Source organism: Amphiprion ocellaris, chromosome 8 (assembly GCF_022539595.1).
Source record: "Amphiprion ocellaris isolate individual 3 ecotype Okinawa chromosome 8, ASM2253959v1, whole genome shotgun sequence".
Classification (NCBI taxonomy): domain Eukaryota; kingdom Metazoa; phylum Chordata; class Actinopteri; family Pomacentridae; genus Amphiprion; species Amphiprion ocellaris.
The window spans coordinates 13,808,563-13,830,904 of record NC_072773.1 but is presented as its reverse complement, the minus strand read 5'-3'; the positions used below and the strand labels follow the sequence as shown (position 1 = coordinate 13,830,904).

Below are 22,342 nucleotides of genomic sequence, written 5' to 3'. Positions count from 1 at the left end.
GTAATACACATTAAGTTCAATAGTCTATAGTATTTATATATTTAATAGCATTTAATTTCCATGTTTAGAACAGATAAATCACAGTACCTTTCAAAAGTTTGGGGTCATCCAGACAATTTCATGTTTTCCATGAAAACTCACACTTTTATTCATGTGCTAACATAATTGCACAAGGGTTTTCTAATCATCAATTAACCTTTCAACACCATTAGCTAACACAATGTAGCATTAGAACACAGGAGTGATGGTTGCTGGAAATGTTCCTCTGTACCCCTATGGAGATATTCCATTAAAAATCAGCTATTCCCAGCTAGAATATTCATTTATCACATTAACAATGACTAGACTGTATTTCTGTTTCATTTAATGTTATCTTCATTGACAAAAACGTTTTTTCTTTCAAAAATAAGGACATTTCTAAGCGACCCCAAACTTTTAAACGGTAGTGTTTTCCATTTCCATGTTTAGATCAGCTAAATTAAGCGTAACCTAGTAATAAGTGTCCTAAGATCTGTTTCAAAGAACTTTTTTTTTTTTTTACTGTCTATCAGTCAACAAATTCCTTCCAAAGTGAAGCTCAGAATCTATTATAATTTTCTCCTTTTCACAGAAGGACCATGGAACAGATAGCATAGCGGTGCAATAAAACACCCACATCATTAAATATCAAACACTTTTAAGAGCTAAATAAATGCAATCAATGTGTGGATTTCTAAAGCTTTCCATTAACAGCTGATGGTAATAAAAGAAGCTTAGAAGAGCGGTGCGCTCCTACATGCTGCGAGCTGAAGCGTGATTCATTAGCTGATATAATCACTAAAGGCTTGGTGTGTTATTCACAGCATACTGTATATTTCTGAAGGCATGGTTTTGTGAAATCTGAGTGAGGAGGTGAATAAAAAATAATTCAGAATCAGAGTTAGGTAGAGTTAAAAGAAGGCAGAGTGTTGAGAATGCGTGATTGGAGCAGGTGTGTGGGACTTGGCTGGCTGATGAGCAAAACACAAACAAGCAAACAAACAAAAAAAAAAAACCTGTTTGTATCTAGAATATCTAAAATGGGATCCCAATGTTGCAACCCTTATAAGACTTGTGAAGAAAGCTACAGAAAACACACAGGAAACCTGCAATACAAAATCAAAGCTGACAGAGTCGCTGCACTGGGTGTCGTTCCCAGGCAACAGTTGTGAGCTTTGACATTTTGGATGTTGGGACAGAGCAGTTCTAAAAATCAAAGTTCAACCGCCCTCATCTGTGTCAGTTTGAGTTCAATTTCAGACCTTCATCTCCAAACAATTGTGTGAAGCTGAAAGTGTTTGCACAAGTCTGAATAAGACGTTTTTGACTGTGCGACATCAATTCAGCACTTTGACACTATTAGAAACCAAGAGAAGTCTTGGCAGATCTGTGGAGACAAACAGCTGTTAATGTAGAAACATCACAGCCTCCTTCTTTAGTATTTAAAAGTGAAGGACGGCTGCCTCCTATTTTACAGAGTTCAGATTCTCTTGGTTCACCGTTTGCCTCTGAAGTGTGCACTAATGAACCGAGGCACACCTATCAATCACCTCTGTGCTTTAATACTACTTTCACATAGCAAGCTTACAGGCTCAGGTCCAATCTGCTGATACTGGATCATCAGTATCTAAGTATGCACTGAATCATCCCGCCTGACAAACTCAAGCAGCTGCACTACACTTCTCATTTGTCCTTAGACCCTTTCACTACATTTGTCTCTTTTTATTCTTCTAAATGCCATCTTTTTCTTACATTTTTTTTAATGGCAGTGCTATACAAAGTCAGTTGGGCGGTGTGGTTGTTTGCTTTCTTGCAACGTGATACATGAGAAGGTTGCTCTAAAAGTCTGACACTAATTGTAAATCCACGTGATGGTTACCTAGAGAATAAATCCTAAAAGCAGTTAGATCAGCACCTTTATAAACTAATAACATTTTGTTTATTTAATCTGTACACAAAGAGAGCTGTAGGTTAGAGCTGCCATTATTAGTTGGAAATATTCTATGATGTCGATGTTAAAAATGTACTGAATATTTTTACTTTAGTTCACTATAACAGATTATAAATACATTTTCTTCATCATTACATTGTTCTTGGCTCCAGCCACTGTTCAGCTGAAGTCAGATTTACAGATTTAGACAACAGCAGCATGTATGAACACCTGAAGTGAAACACACATGACCAATTCGTATAAACAGAGCAAACGATCTCTGCATCATTTCTTGCACTGCTCTGTTGCAAAGAACTCCTTCCAGTTTTATATGTAACACAAAATCACTCCAAACGGTTATCAAGTCAAGCCTGTCCTGCTTTGTCACGCCAACTCAGCAAAGCTAAACTATGTATATAGCAGATAAAGCAACACTAACTTGTGTCTCTGTTCCAAAGATCCAAGTTCAAGATTTGTTTGCTAATTAGAATTATTAGAAAACATCAGCTGTATGTCACACACGAAAGAATGAAAGAATTTGGGCACTTTCAGCTGCTATGTGAATGTAGTCTCTCTTCCATGCAAAGATTTCAACAGGCATTTATACACTTCAGTGAGAAAGTGAAGCTATAGAGGCCTCTGACTTTGTGACATTAAGATTTATCGGTCTGTATTGAGACTTGAGGTAAAAATCATCCAGCATTTGAAAAGAGATCAAAAGGAATATACTGTACATATACACAAAAAACCTTCTAAATTAGCGTTAAAATAAAAATGAATGTTTTATATTGAACACAATCATGTTGTGAGTATGAATATATATATATATATATATATATATATATATATATATATATATGTATGTGTGTGTGTGTGTATATATATATATATATATATATATATATATATATATATATATATATATATATATATATATATATATATATATATATATATATATATATATATATATATATATATATATATGCGGAAGGGAGAGGTAGTATGTTTGGTTAAACACAGCGCCAAAGCATAGCGGCACGTCATCTGGTTGTAGACAAAAAGAAACAACAAAGATGTGAAACAGAATGAGGCAGATGAGGGTCAAATGAATAAAGCAGAAAAACGGAGAGTGACAGTTAACATTTAGAAACATTGGGATCCGCTTGTATACTGACTGGCCTACTGGCAATAGACTCTGCTAGACGACTTTCTCTATGCAACTGGCAACTAGTTTACCGTATATTTGAAAACACTGCAAAGGTTGCTGAGGAGAGAATTGTAGTGTGTCTGTTTGAGTGCATGTGTGCTATGAGTTTATGTTTGGTTCCCTTAAAGGCTATTGTGAAAAGTCTTCCTGTAAATTATTGAGGTATCTGTTAAATGTTTCCAGCTGAGTGAGGTTTCTGTAAGTAAGGCTACTGAGGTGGAGCTGCTGACCTGGGTTGAGGGGAGGAAGGGTGAGGGGGGGAGAGACTTGAGCGGTGTTCGGGTTCGTTTGAGTGCTAATTGCCTCAAGCAGGAGCTACACGGTTAACCACTGGTGTAAAAATGACAAGCCGGCTCTGTCTTGCAGGCATAACGTTCTCTATGTGCAACCCTAAATTTAACGATTAATAACGACAGTCAAGACATTCTGCCCAGAGGAAATAAATCGTTACACAAAAGCAGCATAGCAGAGTTAAATAACAGACTCTTAGAACCCTTAAAGCTGAGCAGACCCTCGCCCCGTCACCCTTTCCCGCATTTCTTTTAAAACAGATGATGTAGATGTTGATGTTGAATGTAAAAAAGTCTTTCAACAACTGTTCTTAAACAAACAACGATTGTTTAAAAATCTGAATTCAAGAGCTGCAATGTGAAACACAGAGTAGTGAGAAAGGTAATGTCACACTTTGGATTTAAGAGGCGACATCTCAGACAGTCACTGCACACTCCGTCTGTACAGCACGTCACTACGCCTGCCTGTGGCAATTCTCATTTGAAAAATATTTTATCTTCTATGATCTTCTATACAGGTTCTACACAGTCTTCTGGAGGTCCAATCTAAAGGTTTCCTGGGTCAAATAGGACAGAGGAGTCATTTCTTCATTGTCTTTTTTTACACTTAAATGACATGTCCAGTTCACCGCAGCTGTCCCCCAAATTCTCAGGTTCCCATCAGCCCTTGGTGCACCACAGTTTTACAAAACAGAGCTTGACTGGCTGCTGAGTTAAAGCTATGAAGAGTAATCCTGCTGTAATTGGCTTTTGCAGAAAAAGAGGCGGTTAGATGATTGGATGATGAGCAAAGAGGCACGCCCATGCTGCTGTTGCAACAGTTTGCCATTGGCTAGTTCCTGTGTCAGTCAGTTGAGGCAGTGTTAGTTTATGATCACTTGAGTGTGTTTGACATCCTGTTCCTGGAAAAGCAGATGTTTTTATACAGAGCTGGGGACTGCCTTTCCATCGACACTGAAATTATATCGCTCCGGTGCATTCTTTCCCTTGAGGTTACAGCTCCAGATGTAAAACGGCTGCACTGACAAGCCCTCTTTCCTTCCATTAGAAAAAGAGAAGAAGAACAAGTGCCAGTGTTCCTTCCATATCCAAACAAGAAAGTGAAGCCACGATATTAGTTAAAAATGGCTATTCTGATGTTCATTCACTCGATATTAATGAACAAGGGAGATGGAGCTTGTTCACGTGCACTAGGAAAAGGCACCTTGCTCGTCTTTGCTTCGTTAAAACAACGTTGCCGCGCAGTAAGCCAAACGCTAGCTAGACAGCAAACTCTGACACACATTACAATTGACAATATTGAAAAGAACAAAACAGAAAAAAAATCAGATGTTCAACCAAAATGAAAATATTAGGGTTATACTGTATAATTGTCAAAAGCTTATCAGTTGACTTTAGAAAGAGAGAGAAAAGACATACATCCATTAGCTTGGAATGGACAGACAGGACACTTGCTAGTGATAACGTACTGAGCTGTAGGGTACCTTTAAAAGGCTGCCGGATGTTCACACTGACGTACTGTGTGCACATTGTGCATGAGACTTAGCCAGTTGGAATGCTCAACACAACTACTGCTGGGAATGTTCAGTCATATGAAGTCTTTGCAATTACAACACATCAGATTTCCAAGTCCCATTGATGCTGGCCCTTTACAACCTTTTGGCCAATTTGGTAAGGCTCTTTCCTAATGTTTGTTTAGATGTGTTTGTCTGTAGAAACCTGCCCCTATCGAAAATTTCAATTTGCTCAATGACAAAAAATTCAGTTAAAAATATCAGATTTCAAAAAGCCATACTGGTTCCACCTGAATCTGACAGTCTTCTTCAGTGCTCCCTAAAACAACTCAGTAACTTGACCAGAACTGCCACCTCTGTCCATTCTAGTTGAATACAACATAAAAGTTCCTCTCCTAATTGCATATAGCATTGTTTCTCCAGGTCATCTTGCCATCAACAATTGAATTCTCTTAGTATTTTACCTACATTAATCTCTATGTACAGACTTAGCAAGTGGTATTTACATAGTTTGTCCACAAGGGGGTGATACAGGTCTGCATGAGGGTTGAGCATGCACCGTGTCAACAGAAACATGATATGATATGTATGTTGAAAATAAACATCCTAAACCTCGCTTATGTGGCTGGTGTTGAAATGATATAAATGTGAAAAAAGGTATGAGGCTTGATTTTGAGTTTAGTACAAAAAGGTCTTTCTCATGCTTTGTATCATCTCTGCCCTGCTGTTAATAGCATTTGGAGGATTTCATAGCAAAAACACTACAGGCTGTACATTGGTTAACATCTGTGTATTGCTACCATTTGTAGAATATTCACTTTGACCTGAAAGGAAACCCGAATCTTAAGGCTAATGCTAATCAATGTTTTTACATAGATGAGTCTAAGAATGTAGCCATTTCATGTTTAACAGCTTTAACAGTGATCTATAATGGATTGTACAATCATGCAAACCATAAGTTTCAGATAAGCTTAGGAATGAAAATCTTGTATTTTATTTCTTATTTCAAAAAGTTTCTATTTTTAGCTTCCTTATGCTGTTTTTAAGTATGATTAGAAATCACAGTGATGCCTAGAGCTTCAAAAACAATCTCCGTCTTATGATTGTAAGCTTACGCCACACACACCATAAACACCAAGTATACAATATCATCAGACAAACTTTTCCCTGAGTCAACAGCTGGTAGTTGGTTTCTGTCCAACTATCTAGCTCTAACTGTCTTAGCAGCAATCTAACCAGCCAAACAAATATTTTTGGATAATCTCTATCCAAAAAACATGAAGTTGTGTTTGTTAATGTCACTCTACAAACTTCACAGGTCCAAAAATGACAAAATCCAACAGAGAAGAGCTTCCCTGCACTAGACCCTCAGTCAGAGCCTGTATACACACCCCCTTGTGGTCCATCAATATTCTCACACACTGTACACATATCGCAAAAATAGAAGGCCTCCTCATGTGTGCACATTTGTCTTTTGAAAAATGACATATAACACACACAACTGAGGAGGGGCCTTCAAATCCTCTACAGTATACAACACTCAGAACTATTTGCTTCCATGGAAGCAACCGTGTTTCACTGTCATATATATATATATATATATATATATATATATATATATATATATATATATATATATATATATATATATATATATATATATATATATATATATATATATATATATCAGCTTATACGTATCAATTATATTTATATAGCATTATACATACATTCGTGTTTTGTGAAATTCCCTTTTGTCTTGTGAACAGGGAATTCCAACTGTAGCAACTCCCTCCATCTATCCAACCCTTATTTCCCCAATCCTCCAAATCTCACCTTTCTTCCCACCATTCCTGTACTGAAACATTCCCACTCCAACATCTTTCTTTACTTCATTAGACTATCTGAGACCTCTTCTTGCAGAAACACAGATACAAAGGGCTTAGCAGGAAAGCCCATCTGCTCAACTCCCATCTTAGCCAAATATTTTTAAACCAATAAACTAAACATTTTTATTAAATTACTGTAAGCTTGCACATGGCTTCTGATGTTGAATATATTTGGATGTCGTTGCTTATGCACTGTAAACCAATGATAGTTTATAATTATATAACCATAGCCTTTTACCCAGCGTGGGTAACAGATGTAAATCTGTGCACCTTTTCCTGTCTGTGATCACAATGTTGTGGCAAGGAGAAATTTTACGAGGTTGATGGTAAAAGGGACGTGATGGTCACATCCATCAGGCTCTCTCCACTGCAATAAAATGGCAGGAATCTAGCAGTTTCCAGGGAAAGGTGGTGATGGAAAAAGTGTTTTTTGGAGCTTGTGGAGGTTGTGAGGATCGGGATGTCGATTGGTTTAGATATCTGCATGATGTAATGAACTGTAATGTGTGTTTGGGAATCCAGAGGTTAAAATATAATCTGGTTATCCAAGTGCTGAAGAAATCAACCCCATATTTGGGTGTATTAAATTTGTCATACAGATGTTCATTCATCTATATCTTGCTTCTTGAGGTCAGGAGGAAGAGGAGAATGAGGAGTATGGACTGGTGATGAAGAGGTGAAGGTTACTATCTATCTATCTGATTATCCATCTTTCTCCCATATGTCCACGGTTTAGTCAGGGCTGCTGTTTTCTTGACGAAGAGGCGGGAAAAGTTGGTTAATCATCCAGTGTGTGATGGGTGTGTGTATGTATGCACATGTGCCTCCTTCTCTGCTATGACACCTCACTACCAAATACTTCCAGCACCAAGGGGGTGAGCTGCATGCTGTGCTCGGGCTGAAAGGAGAGTGAGCGGTACTGCTTGGAGTGCTCCTCGTTCAGGCTGCGCAGATCGGCCAGCTTCTGGATCATCTTGGCGTAGAGGAGGCGTCCGCCTGGGTGGTTCACCCGGATGTAGGCCTGCAGTGCCTCGGACAGACGGTCTTGGAGCTGCTCAATGCGGGCATGGTCTTGGACACCAGGACGATCTACCATTGGAGAGCAGGAAGTGAGGGGAGTATGCATATGGGCCATTATGAGAGAGGTCACACAGCAACAGAGGAAGACAAGTGGACGGGTGAGCAGAGTCAGACGGGAAACACAGGAAAAGATTAAAGAAGGGGAATGCGCAGAAGGTGAGGGTGAGGTGGGAATTTAGATGAATGAAAAGAGAAAGACAAAATCAGTCAGGACACTTCTGTCTTCCAAACTGCTGACCCAGACAGAATTTTAAGGTTTAGCAGATTTTGTTCTCTTTTACACTTAATATAGGAGATGGTGATTCTTCAAGTACATTTTAATAATATAAACACTCACCTAACATCTATGTTTTTGTCAGACTATTTACTGATACACAGTTCCAACACAACGACTTTCTTTTTTCTCATTTGGTTGTTACAGTGATCCCAACATGTTCTTTTATCTTAGAAAGTATGTTACCCATGTACTGGATTAGCTAATTTTTTACTTTCTTTAAGTACAGATGAAGTTAATAATTGTGTGTATTTGGGTATGCTCTCCCTTTCACTCCTTCCATGATCTTGCTGTTATTTTAAGTCTACAACATCCTCCCTGTACATGTTTTCTCTCTAGGTGTTTGTCTTAAAATGAACAAATTCACAAGCGGGCCATATGTCTACTCGTCCGTTTCAATACAGCAGTTTTAAAATAGTTTAAAACTGGTTTTCACAACCATTCCATATCCATGGGACTTATCTACTAATGTCATATGCTGTTATTTTCAGGGTAAGTTCAGTCACTCAGAAACGACAGCAATCTGGTTAAAGCAAACTGTATATTTTGGCAAAGTTTGTGTCAAACAGAACAGCACGTCACAAATGAGAAGTTCCAGAACTACTAGAAAGCTAAAAATGAAATAATTATTTTGATTCAGTTTCGAGCTCTGATAAATATTGTAATTTTGGCTTCTTTTTTTTTTTTTTAAAGACAACATGCTTTGATGAAAAAGTGGTGTCGCTTTTACACAAATGGTACAATATTTCTAAAACCTTTCAGGTTCAAGGAAAACAGAACACTGAGATGTTTCCCTCTTCTTCTAAAGTGGCCTATTTAAATGATTCTGACCTGAGACTTGGTATGTTCATTCACTTATGATGTACAGTTTGCAAACTTTCGCTGCCCACATTATGTCGAACAGAGCTGTTTATCTTCCTGGAAAAGCTCTTTCATTTGTTACCGGCAGCATCAAGCACACACTGATATTTAGTGGCATCTAGGTCAGAAAACGAACTTAACGTCGACACAAACCCTGAGTCACTCTGTTTATACTTTGATCATATGGCGATATTTGTAACCAGTCAAACCACTCACAATCTCTGATCTTTATTCTCAGTCTTTAAAACTCGGCTCAGCTGGAAATACGCCTGCACCATGAAGACATGCATGAACACACATACTTCAGCAGTACCTGGGGAGAGCAGGCAGATGGCCATGAGCAGCACGTGTTCTTCCTCGTGTAAGTTCAGTTTCTTCAGACCAACTTGGAACTTCACCAGCGGCTCCAACAGCTCCAGAGTGTGACCCGCTGTGGAGGATGACACAAACATACTGTTAGTACTGCAGAGCCAGTTACATCTGTTGTGTCTTTCTGTTGACTTAGGAATGAAAACACATATCATGCAGCAGTCGACTTAAAGAAAGAAACATTACTCACTGTGTATTTAAACTTTATAGAGAGAGAGAGCAATACTTCACGTCCTGCATGTATGAGCGATTAAGCACAGAGTGTGTGTTTGTGGCTACTTTACTACACCTATGAAAATACCCGAAGCCTCGACCCTATAGTAATGTGCAAGAATGTGTAGAAAAGAAGTGTGTGGATGATCCTTGTACAACTTGGTTACATAAACTGGGACAAAATAATCACAGCTGTGTCATCAGCTCCAACAATGAACACTTCTCTAACCTTGAGAATGTGTGCACAATTATGTTTTATGAATGCAGTGCTTGATGTTTTAGCCTTGGTGGAAACTTCCAGAGCACTGAGTACTTGAGGAAGGAGAGGAGTGAGGTAATTGTGAAGGTGTGTAATCAATAAGCAAGGTCTCTGATGTGTTCTGTGGTTGTAGTCATGTGACTCCAAACATGGTGCTTTATGTAATGATTACGCAGATAAAAAACAAAAAACATGCTACTTATCCTGTTTGATTAGTTCCACTGTGATACTACTATATGACAGCGAGATGCAACCAACCCTTCGTAACATCGTTGATGCAGTATTTAAAGTCAGGCCCTCCACAGCTCCAGGACATGTCCTCTAGACTGAACGACTGGTTTGACCGCAGCATGATGATCTCAATAGCACTCGACTTCAACAGAGCAATCTGGTCCTCTGCTGTCAGGTCTCTGGATAAAACACACAGTTACAGATGCAATATGAGTTACAGTGAAGCTGTGTATAGTCGGGTACATTCACACATTTGATACATGCTCCGAGAATGAATTTGTAAACGAGAGAACGACTAACAGAACAAGCCAGGCACTTTCACTGGAAATGCAGGCTGCAAAAACATTCAGAAACTTTCAGGGATCACATTAGGAGGGATGAAGATTCATTCAACATTCACTCTGGTCAAAGTATCTCACAACTTCACAACTTTCTCCTTCCTAACCCACACATTGCATTGTTCCATCCTACAACACGATCAGTTTAACAAATAACAGATCAGTCAATCTGTCAGCAAGTTGTATTTAACCATAAGCACTGATAACCGAGTCTGTTTGTGTGTGTGTGAAAGACAGAGATAGAGAGATAGAGAGAAAAAGAGAGAGAACAGGAAACCCATAAGCACAGCATGTACAATGAGTGTATTGCAGGACATGGTCACTGTAGCAACAGAGCACTGTATGAACTACTACAATCTGAACAACACGAAGTTTATCTCTACACACAGACATATTTGTGACACATTTTGTGAGACTTTGTCATCATTAATGCATACACATATACACACACACATATACATATATATTTATATGTATATATATATACACACACACACACACATATACATATATATTTATATGTATATGTGTGTGTGTGTATATATATATATACATATATATATATACACACACACACACACACACACACACACACATATATTTGTTGTTGTTATATACATATACATATATATACATATATAGTTTTTCTATGCTGAAAAACATATCACGAGTGAAATAAGCTGGTCACACCATGATTCCACATCTCTACCTTAAAGCTTCAGTTCTGAAAAACAATGATTTAGATGTCTAGGGTTTCATACACATCAATACGAGGCTTACAACATGTAGTTTGCAGCTCAGTATGTCAACTTTCTCATAAAAAATTTGTTGGCATACAAAAATATGAGTGCGCTTTTAGTTTGTCATATTAAAGAAATGTTTACAATTCAAGAGACAGTCTAAAGAGTCAGAGAAAGGACAGAAAAAGAAAAAGTATAATAAAAAACCAAATGTATCTAGCACTGTATCGAGTATTCAGTTTCAATGTCAAAATTTTTTTATTCTGCAAAACTATTTTTCTTTGCAAACTAACTAATACATTTGCCCATGTTTGTGTGGTGCAGCTTCACAAAAAACAACTCGGTAAGAAAATGTTTTTAACACTTTTTGCTGTCTGTCCAAACAAAAAAGAAGTAAACAGGCAAAACTAGTTCATGTTGTACTGGTTTGTAATTACTGCTGTAAAGTAACAATTTGCATTTTGCAAGTGAAATGTCATTAAGTTAATATATCAATAAAAGTGAAAGCAGCAATATTGGAATCTAGGCTTGTTCCCTTCAAATGCAGTCTATTTTTCAGAACATATTTACCATAAATATTTTCTACTGTTGATGCAAAATAGTTTTTGATTTATAAAACTTTTTTATTTTTATTCAAAGTACCCTAGTTCATGAAACTTACTTTAGTTAAATAAAAATAGATAAAGAGTACGACATAAGGATATGTAGATATACTGCACTGTCAATGAATAATAGTTCATAAAATACAACATTTGCTGGAATTAACGCAAATTCCAGTATAAACCAGAGAGCTCCAGATTGTCTATTTTTTTGTGGCATTTTTAAAGTAAAATAAAAAAACAACTAATATTTGAATATATCCATCACACAGTGCAGACAAGTCAGTAGAAAGAATGAATGTACATAAATATAAAGCTATTTGCAGACACAATTATTGTTCTGTTTCCATATCTGTTTTATATCAAACACACATATATGCATTATGTATACCCATGTGGCAGATATGTCATCTCCATTCGTTTTTTACACAGCCTCTGTATGTGCATACATTTATAAACTTATCTCTCAGCTCAGCATACATTCATAAAGCTGCAGCGTGTTCCACCGTATTCCTGGAAGAGCTTGTTTGTTTGGGAGTGATAATAGAAATCTCGTCTTATCCAGTAATTCCCCACATACATGTGGGCAGCAAATCAATGTGCTCTGCATGTAGGTAGAGAGTTCATCCAGACTGCTAGCATTTATGGATGTACGCGCTACTAGTTGGGTTAACAGCAGATAACTGCAGTGGTAGTAACGTTTCATTTCACCATTGCTACAATATAGTTCATGGCAGCAGAGGAATAAAACATAAATTACGTATCAATACCGGAGCCCTTCTGATGTGTTCCTGCCGACTGGCTCACGGTCATTTTAAGGAGTCTCCAATTTATTTGTCCCATAATCACAATAAAATAACTTATTTAAGTAAAGCTGCAACAATCAATCATTTTTATTATTGATTAATCTGTCAGTTGCTTCAATGGTTAATTTAATAATCCTTTGATCTATAAAATAGTGAAAATGTAGATTTTTGTTCTGTTTCAGCTTTAACCCAGCAGATCTGAAAGGCAATCTATCTTAAAGGAAATAAGAAGTAAATAAAAACAGAAACTCCACAGCAAGAAACTGCAGAAACAGGAAGAATTGTCAGATTTTCAACTTTCCGAAGGTTCTCATCTGTTCTATGCAGCTCCATCGGAAAACATATCGAAATCCAATTGTAAAATGGTGGCATATTATCAGAAGTACTTTACTCAGCATGTCTTATTTAAAAATGGATCAGAAGTAAAGTTTGTAATAACATGATTCTGTAAGCAGCATAAAAAAAAATTATGCGCACCACAACTGAGAAGCCATGTTTGACATGGTTGTGATCAACGGACAATTCAGGGACTTTATAGCTAAACTGGGCTGAACTGCAGGCCGTGTTTTTACAGAGCAAGTACGAAAACAAATGAAAAAGGTAAATTGTTAAATACAGAATCACCATTTTTGCTCACCTGTGTTTCTTAAAATTTTGGAAAATAATTAATCAAAGAAATTCATCCTTCACTTCTTCTATTTTTATGATGAATGAACTTTGTTAAACTGCACAAGTACATTCTGAATTATCTGTACTTGTAGCCATAGTTGTGATGTTTCCCCAGAGGTGAAGGACATTGTAGTGCAGTAAAAAATTAGCCCACAATGTGTACAAACATGACAGGTGCAAAAAAACTCAGAGAAAGTGCTTAGAGTTCAGAAGGTTAAATTAAACTCAGTCAAATTGGATTAAAATGCCAGTAAAAGGTCATGTGATTACTGTTCTTGTAAAATAGGAATTTTTAACCATGTTTGAAGTGAGCAATATGAGATACATAACAATTCAGATTTAAAAACAACACTGCACTTATACCTCAACATTAACTGTACTTCTTTGTACTGTCTTGACATAATTCAATTACTGCGTTAGTGTATTTAATTTGTACCTGAAGCCGGGGATCATCTTGGCGAACCCAATGACCTTCTGGATGCTGTAGGAGACCAGGTCAGCCAGGTGGGGCAGCATGGAAAGCTTTGTGTCCTCCTCGCTGGAGTCTGGACTACTAGCACCATCCTGGTACATCATTAACAGGCTGCTGAAGTTCATTTTTGTGTCCACTGACTCTGTTCGAGGAGTAAAGAAGAGGGCAGAGCAGGAGGTGAGAGGCATGGTAAGAACATGATTAAAATCAAACATTTTGAACACAGAAATAGCAAAGTAGTATTGAGAGGTTAAACAAGATGAAACGGAAGACGAGTTCACGATGTATAGATAAACTAAAGATACCAGAATAAAGAAATCTGCCACAAGTATTGAACATTTACTGCAATTTGCACAGAATAGAGTTCTACTTTGACTTTAATTAAGCCATCATAAAACTGTACTTCTGATGTTAAAATGAGCAATACAAAAAACATAATCTACATTAAAAACAAACAAATCCAACTAAATCTGTATAAAAATTCATAACAAAATAATATATCAACTACAGTAATTTTAAAAACTTGTGGATTTGCACTAATAAAAAAGAAAAGAAATGCTTTTATTGTGAACAGGGATAACAACTACTGTAGAAAAATACACAAATGTTCTAGGAATTAACACAATTTAAGACAGTGAACTTTAAATCATAGTGTAACAGCTACAAACACGTGCAAGGGTGTTTGCTTCTCAACTGAGCCCAGCTAAGCAAAAGAGTAGTGCTGATGTTGAACAAGCTTTCACTGCCATAGCAAAATACTGTATGAAATCAGAGGCAGACAGTGGAGGAGAGTAACTGCTGATGTCTATTTTACTTTTTGAATCAATAGCTCTCTCCACAGCTGTATCTTTGGTAAACGTAACCTTGAAAGATGAGAGTACACAAGGATGGGAGAATAAAGGCTTTTTATTCATCTTACCAGGTGAGTGGTTGAATGAGTCAGAGGAGGCATCAGACAGAGAGTGAAGAGAGGCAGCTCTGCTGGCACTGCGTGTTACTGGGCCTTCACGGACTGGAGGCTGCAGGCACACAGACAAACAAATATTAATATCCTTACAAGGCAGTGTACTGCTGGTCTAATCCTCCTGAGTTCCACCTGAATTGAAGAATCAGGTGCTGCACAAGTCCAAGCAATCACCACAAATCGATGACCTGCTTCACAGGAGCAGGGTAACTGGAATTGCTTTTTTATTTCCACCCACCTTGGTTTGGAGTTTGACTCAGAATGGGAGTTCAGCTAACTCAGTAATTTTACTTCAGATGCTAGATTTAAGAGCTTCATGTTTTTAGAAGGTTACCTTTAATAAAAGTGTTTGTAGTAAAGCTAATAATTTGCAGGAATGTAGAATTGGCACAGAACAGAATAATATGTAACAGTAGAATGTGTACACCATTATTGTTTGGTGTGTGGTGTTGGATATGTGTTGTAGTGAGAGGAGTTTGTGAATGTCGCAGCAGGCTTGACTTAGACTGCCTGAAGCTCATAGGCTTTGGTTGACTTCTATAATCCCAAAGTGGGTTGGCTTATTCTTTTGTTTACACAGAGATTAAAGATTAGAGTTCTCCAAACAGCTACAACATACAGTCTTTCATAAAAATCAATTTTGTTCCCCACTGTCAAGTCCTAGTCGAGTCGTGCACCCATTGTATTTATATGAAACAGAGAAAACCACAAAACACACCTTAGTGCTTTGTTTGTTTTAGTCCTACTATTCTTATTTTATTCTTCGAATTACCTAATTATTTCATCTTTTCAAGTTCACATGCAGTTCAATGTCACACCCACAAATCAGCGTCTGTAAAACTCAAGAATCACACTTAACATTAATGAATCCCAGAGACAGCAAGACTTTCTCAGACATCCCAACCAATGTGTGTTCTCCATCTCATTTACTCTGGACAACCCAACTGTTGTACTTCACAGAGAGAATGCTGTCTAAAAGTATCAAGTTGATGACATGGAGGAAGAAAATCCGACCCCACTGTTGTGTGAATAAACGCCTTGGTGACTCGTGTTACTGGTTTTGAGTAAATTGGAAACACATATACAGTACAGTCATTTTACTCTGCACTTCTTAACATTTGTGCCATACGTGTATTGGAAAACCACTCATTAATAAATCTTGCTGTCACTGCCATGCATGTGTGACTTATGTATACTTAAAGACCCCTTCAATGAAGATCAAGCTTTTTACCCTGTCAACTTGCCCATATGGTGTATGGAAATAAAACTTTTGAATATGTAACTTTGATAAACAGATTTTTCTAAGGGTTCATCAATGCCAGGAAAATACATTTAACTGACACAAAGATCAGAGAGACGTCTCTGAGTTCAGTTGCTTATTTTTTAGGTAACTTTATTTACAATCTGTGATTCATGTGTATATGGTTGGCATGAACTTGAGGAAACCTAATTAAAAAATATAATTTAATTTCACACATAATTTTAAAACCAAAATGTAGACATGGTTGTATCCTTCTAACCAGTTATCATTGTCTGTTTCCTCTGTACAAGGCTACACTTAACCACCACTGACAGGTGAATTAACAGTATGTAAATACACTTAAACTAAACTACCCCTGTTGAATATCAAATATAAAGAAGTGGAGACCATGCCTGGTGTGTTATAATTCTAACCCACTTGAGTCAAATTACAGCCATGGGTACAAATTAAAAGACAGAATGACAAAGTCTGTAGTGTAGTGGTAAACCAAAACAGATGGCATCCATACTCTTCTATTAATGCTGTTCTTTTGAACATCAGATCTTAAGCATTTAGCGTCCAAATAAGAAGTGTTATGACCTTATTTCATGCTTCAGGGCGCTCTCTTTTGTTACATGACATAATGACCTGCTCCACCCATATTCATGTGGAGAACAAAGTGACTGTGACTTTAGAAATGATCATGCGAGTGTGGTTTGGGTAAAGGAAGTAACTAGACTAACCCTAAAGCGAGAGAAGTCAGCATAGGAGGCATCATAGGTCTTGTGGTGAGCTTCCACCAGGCTGGAGATCATTCGAGCCTGCTCCTCATTCAGTCGTGGCCTCATCGCCTCCCGGGCCGCCTCCTCCTCCTTCCTCTTCAATATCATGTCTTTTTTCCTTTGGACCTCCTCATCTGTCAGTATGACTGTAGGAGATATAGTGAAACAACTTACACTTAAATTGTGATTTGACCAACACACACACATTTACAAATACTGCTGTCAGAAAAAAAGAAAACTAATCAATAAGGATGAGCATTGAAAACATGCAAATGTATGCTTAAACTTAAACCTACAACATAAATTAAAGTCTCATTAATTCAGTGTTTGAACTCACCTATTCAAATATTAAAAATCTGAAACTTAGATTGAGAAATTTTATTGATATTGAATCCATCAAAACCAAACCAAATTAACATAAGCTGCAACCAAGTTTTGTACTTAATCAAGCAGTGAGTGTGTTTATCAGTTTAATTAATTTAGGGAAACATTTGGTTGATTTAAAGGTTTGGGAAAAATAGATTTTAGTCTTTTCTCCTAATTATGGTTTACATGATAAGTTTCAAACAAAAAAAAAGGGAAATAAGCTAATGACTCTTACTGAAAGCAAAGCAGTAAAAGCAACAATATACGTAGACAGTTAGCTCACTCACAACATCTTCAGAGGGATATTCTAAAATATGATTACAGGAATAATGACCAGCTTTAGTATGGACTGTGGCCTTAAAAGTGGGATTAAAAACAGTCAGCGGTAAAACCAGCTGAGGGAGATGTAATGTAAGCTCCAAATATTTCCATCCTGGGTCACACGAACCATACATCTCCTCAAGCTGGCACGCAGAAAAGGCCTGTCATGTCTGCTGCCTTTTTATGTGGCTGATGCAGCGGGTGTTGGACATTTAAGTGCCTTTTGCCTTATTCATGCTGCAGGAGGAGAGACTGCAGGCGGAGTGGCACAGTGGTGCAAAATGGATTAGACATACTGTTTATAGTGACTCTTTGATTTAACTAGATGAGAGCATCTCTTGAGAATTCCTAAGTTTGCACGTGACTTTCACATGTCTTACAGCAGTAAATTGTTTTATAATCATATATTCTCAACATTCACTATTTATTACATCTCGCAACACATTTACATCCGTCTCTTTTGGATTTTAAATGAGATACAAGTAATAAATATTGTGCATTTAAATGTTTGCTCACATGCTGTGCCAGCTCTAATAAAATCTGACTCCTTTGACATAATAAATAAAAAAAAAGAAAATAACCTCATTGTCAACATTTCCTGGGGTGGCCAACCACTGTTTTCTCTTTAAAATACTGAATTGACAAATATATGTAGACATATGGAGTTAGAGCCAATATCTACGATGGTATTAATAATAGCCTATTGCAGCAAATAACAGAGCAGAATGGGACAGAAGTAAAGACACTGATACACCCAATGTGAAACAATGAACCGTGTGATTGACAGAAATAGTGCTGCTGAACATTGATTATAAAGCAATATTATATCTCTGGTATCTCTGACCTTCATCAGAGTGGCCTTGTTCAAGCTACTGACGTGAAGAGGCAACGCTCAACACTTATCTTTGACTTGGTTCAGTATGAGTAACACACATAATTCCTGCAGTACTTTTGCTTTTTAAAGATGCCTCTCAGCAACAGACTATAGGATCAACATCTGGATGTGTATTGCAGACTGGCCTCCGATGGTGTGAAACAGGAAATCTTGGATTACAAGCAGTGCCTGAAGAGATTTTATAAAGCTCGAAAGCTTTGTATGTAGATGATTTGCAATGAGATAGCCTGAAAAAATCCTTCTGTGATACTTGTCTTGTTAGAGAAATCTGTAAAAAGAGACAATTTATTACATTAAACACTATATCACTAGTACTGATTTAATTCAGTGATAGAATTAAACTTGTCATAGCAAGTGTTTCACACAGAAGGCAGATGGGGTCACATGCAACTGCTTTGAGCACATCATTTTTTCACCAAAAACATCCCTCATGTCAAATATGCATCTGTGAACACTGATTACAAAAGAGCAAACTGTCCCACACAGACGGTGCACATGAATGCACATAACTACTATACATTAAACTTTAACATATTGTTCACAGGTATGTGTGTGTCTACTGTATCTTTCAGAACATGATGTTTCCATTGAGCACCGAGAAAAAAGCTATTGTTAATTTAACCAGCAAACGCAGGAAACTGAACATAAAATTCTGAACCAACAACACACAGAACAGTAAAATATTCACCACTGAAAAGGAATGCAAATTCTTACAACAATTTTCTTAACTGATAGTTAGCTATGTTTTCAATCAATAACTGGCTAATCATTAGAATGTATCAAGTACAATAGATGCATTTCCATGTGCTTATACAGCCCTTTATACAAGGCCTAGACGCACAAACACTAAAAGTCTGCTGCATTATCAACTTGGCAGCATTAGCGACACAGCTATAGAATTGCTGTTTCCATAAGCTTAGGTCTGTTTACTCAACAGGAAGCCATTAATTGCTACAGTAGTCTCTGTCATGATTGTCAATGTTTGAACTTGTGTGGTGTCTTAATCTGTTAACACACATTAATAATCGGTGACCAACTCTGAAAATGCTGTCAACCTGTAGCTTTTACAAAGGTAAGATCATATTTGGGTATAGTATCTACTGTAGTACTAGCATTAGTATCGTTATTAAGGCTGCATGATATCAGAAAAGAAATGGCTTTGTGATAGTTTGGTTTTCTGCAATATGAAAAAATATAGGATTTTTCACCTGACAACTTGATTAACTATTTAGAAAGAACAATTACCCCACCAGAGAGGTGAAGCCTCAGCGGAGGGATGATCGGCGTTGGTTAGTCTGTCTGTTAGCAACATTACTCAAAAATGGATGAACGGATATGGATGAAATTTTCAGGGAAGGTCATAAATGACACAAGGACCAATGGATTAGATTTTGGCAGCGATGTGGCTTATAGTCCGGATCCACAAATTTTTTAAAGATTTCAGCCGTTGAAAATGATACAACGACTGAGCAGTCTTGTCGGAGTACTACACTCTCAGTGCTTTTCTAATTTTAGAATAGTTTGCATAGAAAAGGAAAAAATATTTCTAAAAAGCTGATAAAGGTCATCTGGAACCTTTCTTATACAGCGTAACACTGGCAACCGCATCTCAAACAGATTTTTGCTTTGGAAAGTCAATGGTTAAACAAATCAGTCGTGCTGACTCGAGTGGTCGTAAAAATTGCAAGACACTGTCAACAGAGTAAATGTTTTTGGTCAACATCATCTTTTCTGTAGTCAAAATATTTACATAGAAATTACAATATATTTGTAACTCAATGTTCTTTTTCAGTGTTTGTTTCCTGTCCTACACTCATTTCTTTAAAAGGTTCCATATTGTGTGCCTTTTCAGCAAAATAATCAAGGTCTCGCATGTCCTCACAAATCCTGCAAAGATGGTTCTGGTCAACAAGACTGTACAACTCCTGGCTTTAGTCCTGTTTTCAATGGGTTGTCTTGCTCTGACAACCAATGAGCTGCCTCACCCCTTCAACCACAAAACACAATTAAAATGGATTTTCACCACATGGGACCTTTAAATTAAGTTTTTGAAAAATCACTGAAAATGAGCACCATGCCAGTTTTCTTTTTGCATCAAGCAGGATAAGGAGTTGTAGTACGATGTTCTTCAGTTCATTTGCTTCACTTCACGCTGCACTTTCTGACTTTTGCGCATGCACACATTGTGATGTTAATGCCAAAACAACATACTGTTTAGCCCTAGTATAAATATACCAAATAAATACTTTACAGTAACTACTAATCCAAGAGGCCAATGAGATGGCATGGAAGACCCTAAATTAAATAGTACTCACATCAAGCACTTCATACTGAATACTGGTTGTTTTCCTGGAAGCTGTAAACAACTATATTTAAAGTGGATTTTCAGTGATTGCACCCTGGGCTGCAACCGCAAAACCAGCATTACATAACCGCATGATGTGGTGATGCAGACGACAACAACAACTACTACAGGCTTAAAAAGGCAGTGGAATGGATGTGACTGCTTAGCTAACCAGGATTTACTTGGCTTTCATCTCTTTTAACCCACTGTCATTAATTAGACTTTGGCCGCTCTACAGTGTCCAGCCAGTCCCAAGCCAAGAACAGACTGCCTAGAACCACTCCTTGTGGTGAGGACATCCAAGTATGCAGGACATTGCTCAATCGTGAATAGGCACAGTTTGGTCAAAGTTTGGCATAAGCCATCAAGGCAGCTATTCTAAGGCTGGGACATGATTGAACAAGACTGTTTCCAGCCAAGTCTGAGCACTGGATGGCATCATTAAAGCAAGAGTCCACAAAAATAACAGACCATCAAAGTAACATCTTGACCACCCCACAGCGCTTGGCAGAATTGCAGCAGTTTACCAAAACTTTGGAGAGTGACTGATTGGATGTGGTGACGTGGTGCCCAGCATGACAAAGGAGAGCAAAGAAAGAAAGGTAAAAAGAAAGGCAAATAACCAGTTAAACACAATAGAGGCGCCTCACATTCAGATTTGGTGTGATATATATCAAGATGAATTCGCTGTATAGCCAATATTTCCGCACAGAGACAGGGAGATATGAGATATTAACACACTGTACTGTGACAACTCAGCAAATTTAAAAACATGATGTTTATTTATATGGGCTTTAATCTATGCACTCATGCACCTGTGTTTCTTATCAGTGAATACATCAGGATTTCATGTGCATTTGTAAGAAACATGCTGGTTGACACACTGCTATATCAAATGTGTTATTTTACAAGTGTGCAATGAGTATAGATATTTCTATAAATAACTTCTTGCTGTTTTACAAACATGAAAACTGTTCAATCATGCTCAGTCATCTTTGGACCACACATTATACAAATACAAACTAATGCAAACACTAAGATATGATAAATAAACTAGGAGACCACAGTTTTGTTTTTGGATGCACACCGTATGCCTCCATTTGATTCCATTTATGTGTGAGGTCCAAGCAACTACAAATTGAGCATCTGGCAATCATGGTAATATGCGTGAAAACGTTGTCAAAGGGACAGAATAAAAAAAAGAGTCTGAGATGAAGAATTTGAATTAGGGAGCCAAATGGAGGACAACTCCACAGGAGCAGTTTGGCTACTTAAAGACACTGAGGGCGGGAATTCAATCATCTAAAGGCTAAAATGTTTCAGAAACTCTTCTGTGATTCTAATCCTGTTACAAATAAACACCCACTCAAGCATGCAAATATACACAAACGTTGCAAGCATGAAAACACACACCCCCCCACACACACACACACACAGACAAGCGGGGAGGTCTTTTCCTGGCATCTCTCTAACCTCTGTCAAATAAGGACAGCATCGAGGTGTTTACTACAAACTCAACTGGCACAGCTCACAGAGGGCACACAAACACAAACAGTACTAATGTGAATGGTGCGGAAGCTTAGACAAAGCTGCCAGCTGGAAGAGGCTAGCATACAGGCACACTAACTCATACCCACCAAAAAAGATGGTAACTGTGACTGAAAGTAT

General features: G+C 37.6%; 2 protein-coding genes across 3 annotated transcripts in view; one reads left to right on the top strand and one right to left on the bottom strand.

The window, feature by feature from the left end:
- The window catches only part of LOC111574438 (E3 ubiquitin-protein ligase Itchy-like), a 218,840-nt gene that overhangs the window by 37,347 nt on the left and 159,151 nt on the right, over window positions 1-22,342 (top strand). The gene's annotated exons all lie outside the window — the stretch shown is intronic.
- The window catches only part of LOC111577005 (vitamin D3 receptor A), a 102,114-nt gene continuing 86,396 nt past the window's right edge, over window positions 6,625-22,342 (bottom strand). Inside the window, exons 4-9 of one of the 2 annotated variants that reach the window (XM_055012999.1) lie at window positions 16,710-16,894; window positions 14,682-14,781; window positions 13,727-13,904; window positions 10,166-10,317; window positions 9,380-9,496; window positions 6,625-7,940 (exon numbers count right to left, since the gene is read on the bottom strand). In XM_055012999.1, the coding sequence (XP_054868974.1) occupies window positions 7,687-7,940; window positions 9,380-9,496; window positions 10,166-10,317; window positions 13,727-13,904; window positions 14,682-14,781; window positions 16,710-16,894 (986 nt within the window). In that variant the 3' untranslated portion in view covers window positions 6,625-7,686. The remainder of the gene's footprint in view (window positions 7,941-9,379; window positions 9,497-10,165; window positions 10,318-13,726; window positions 13,905-14,681; window positions 14,782-16,709; window positions 16,895-22,342) is intronic. The other variant, XM_055012998.1, reaches the window with a different exon arrangement.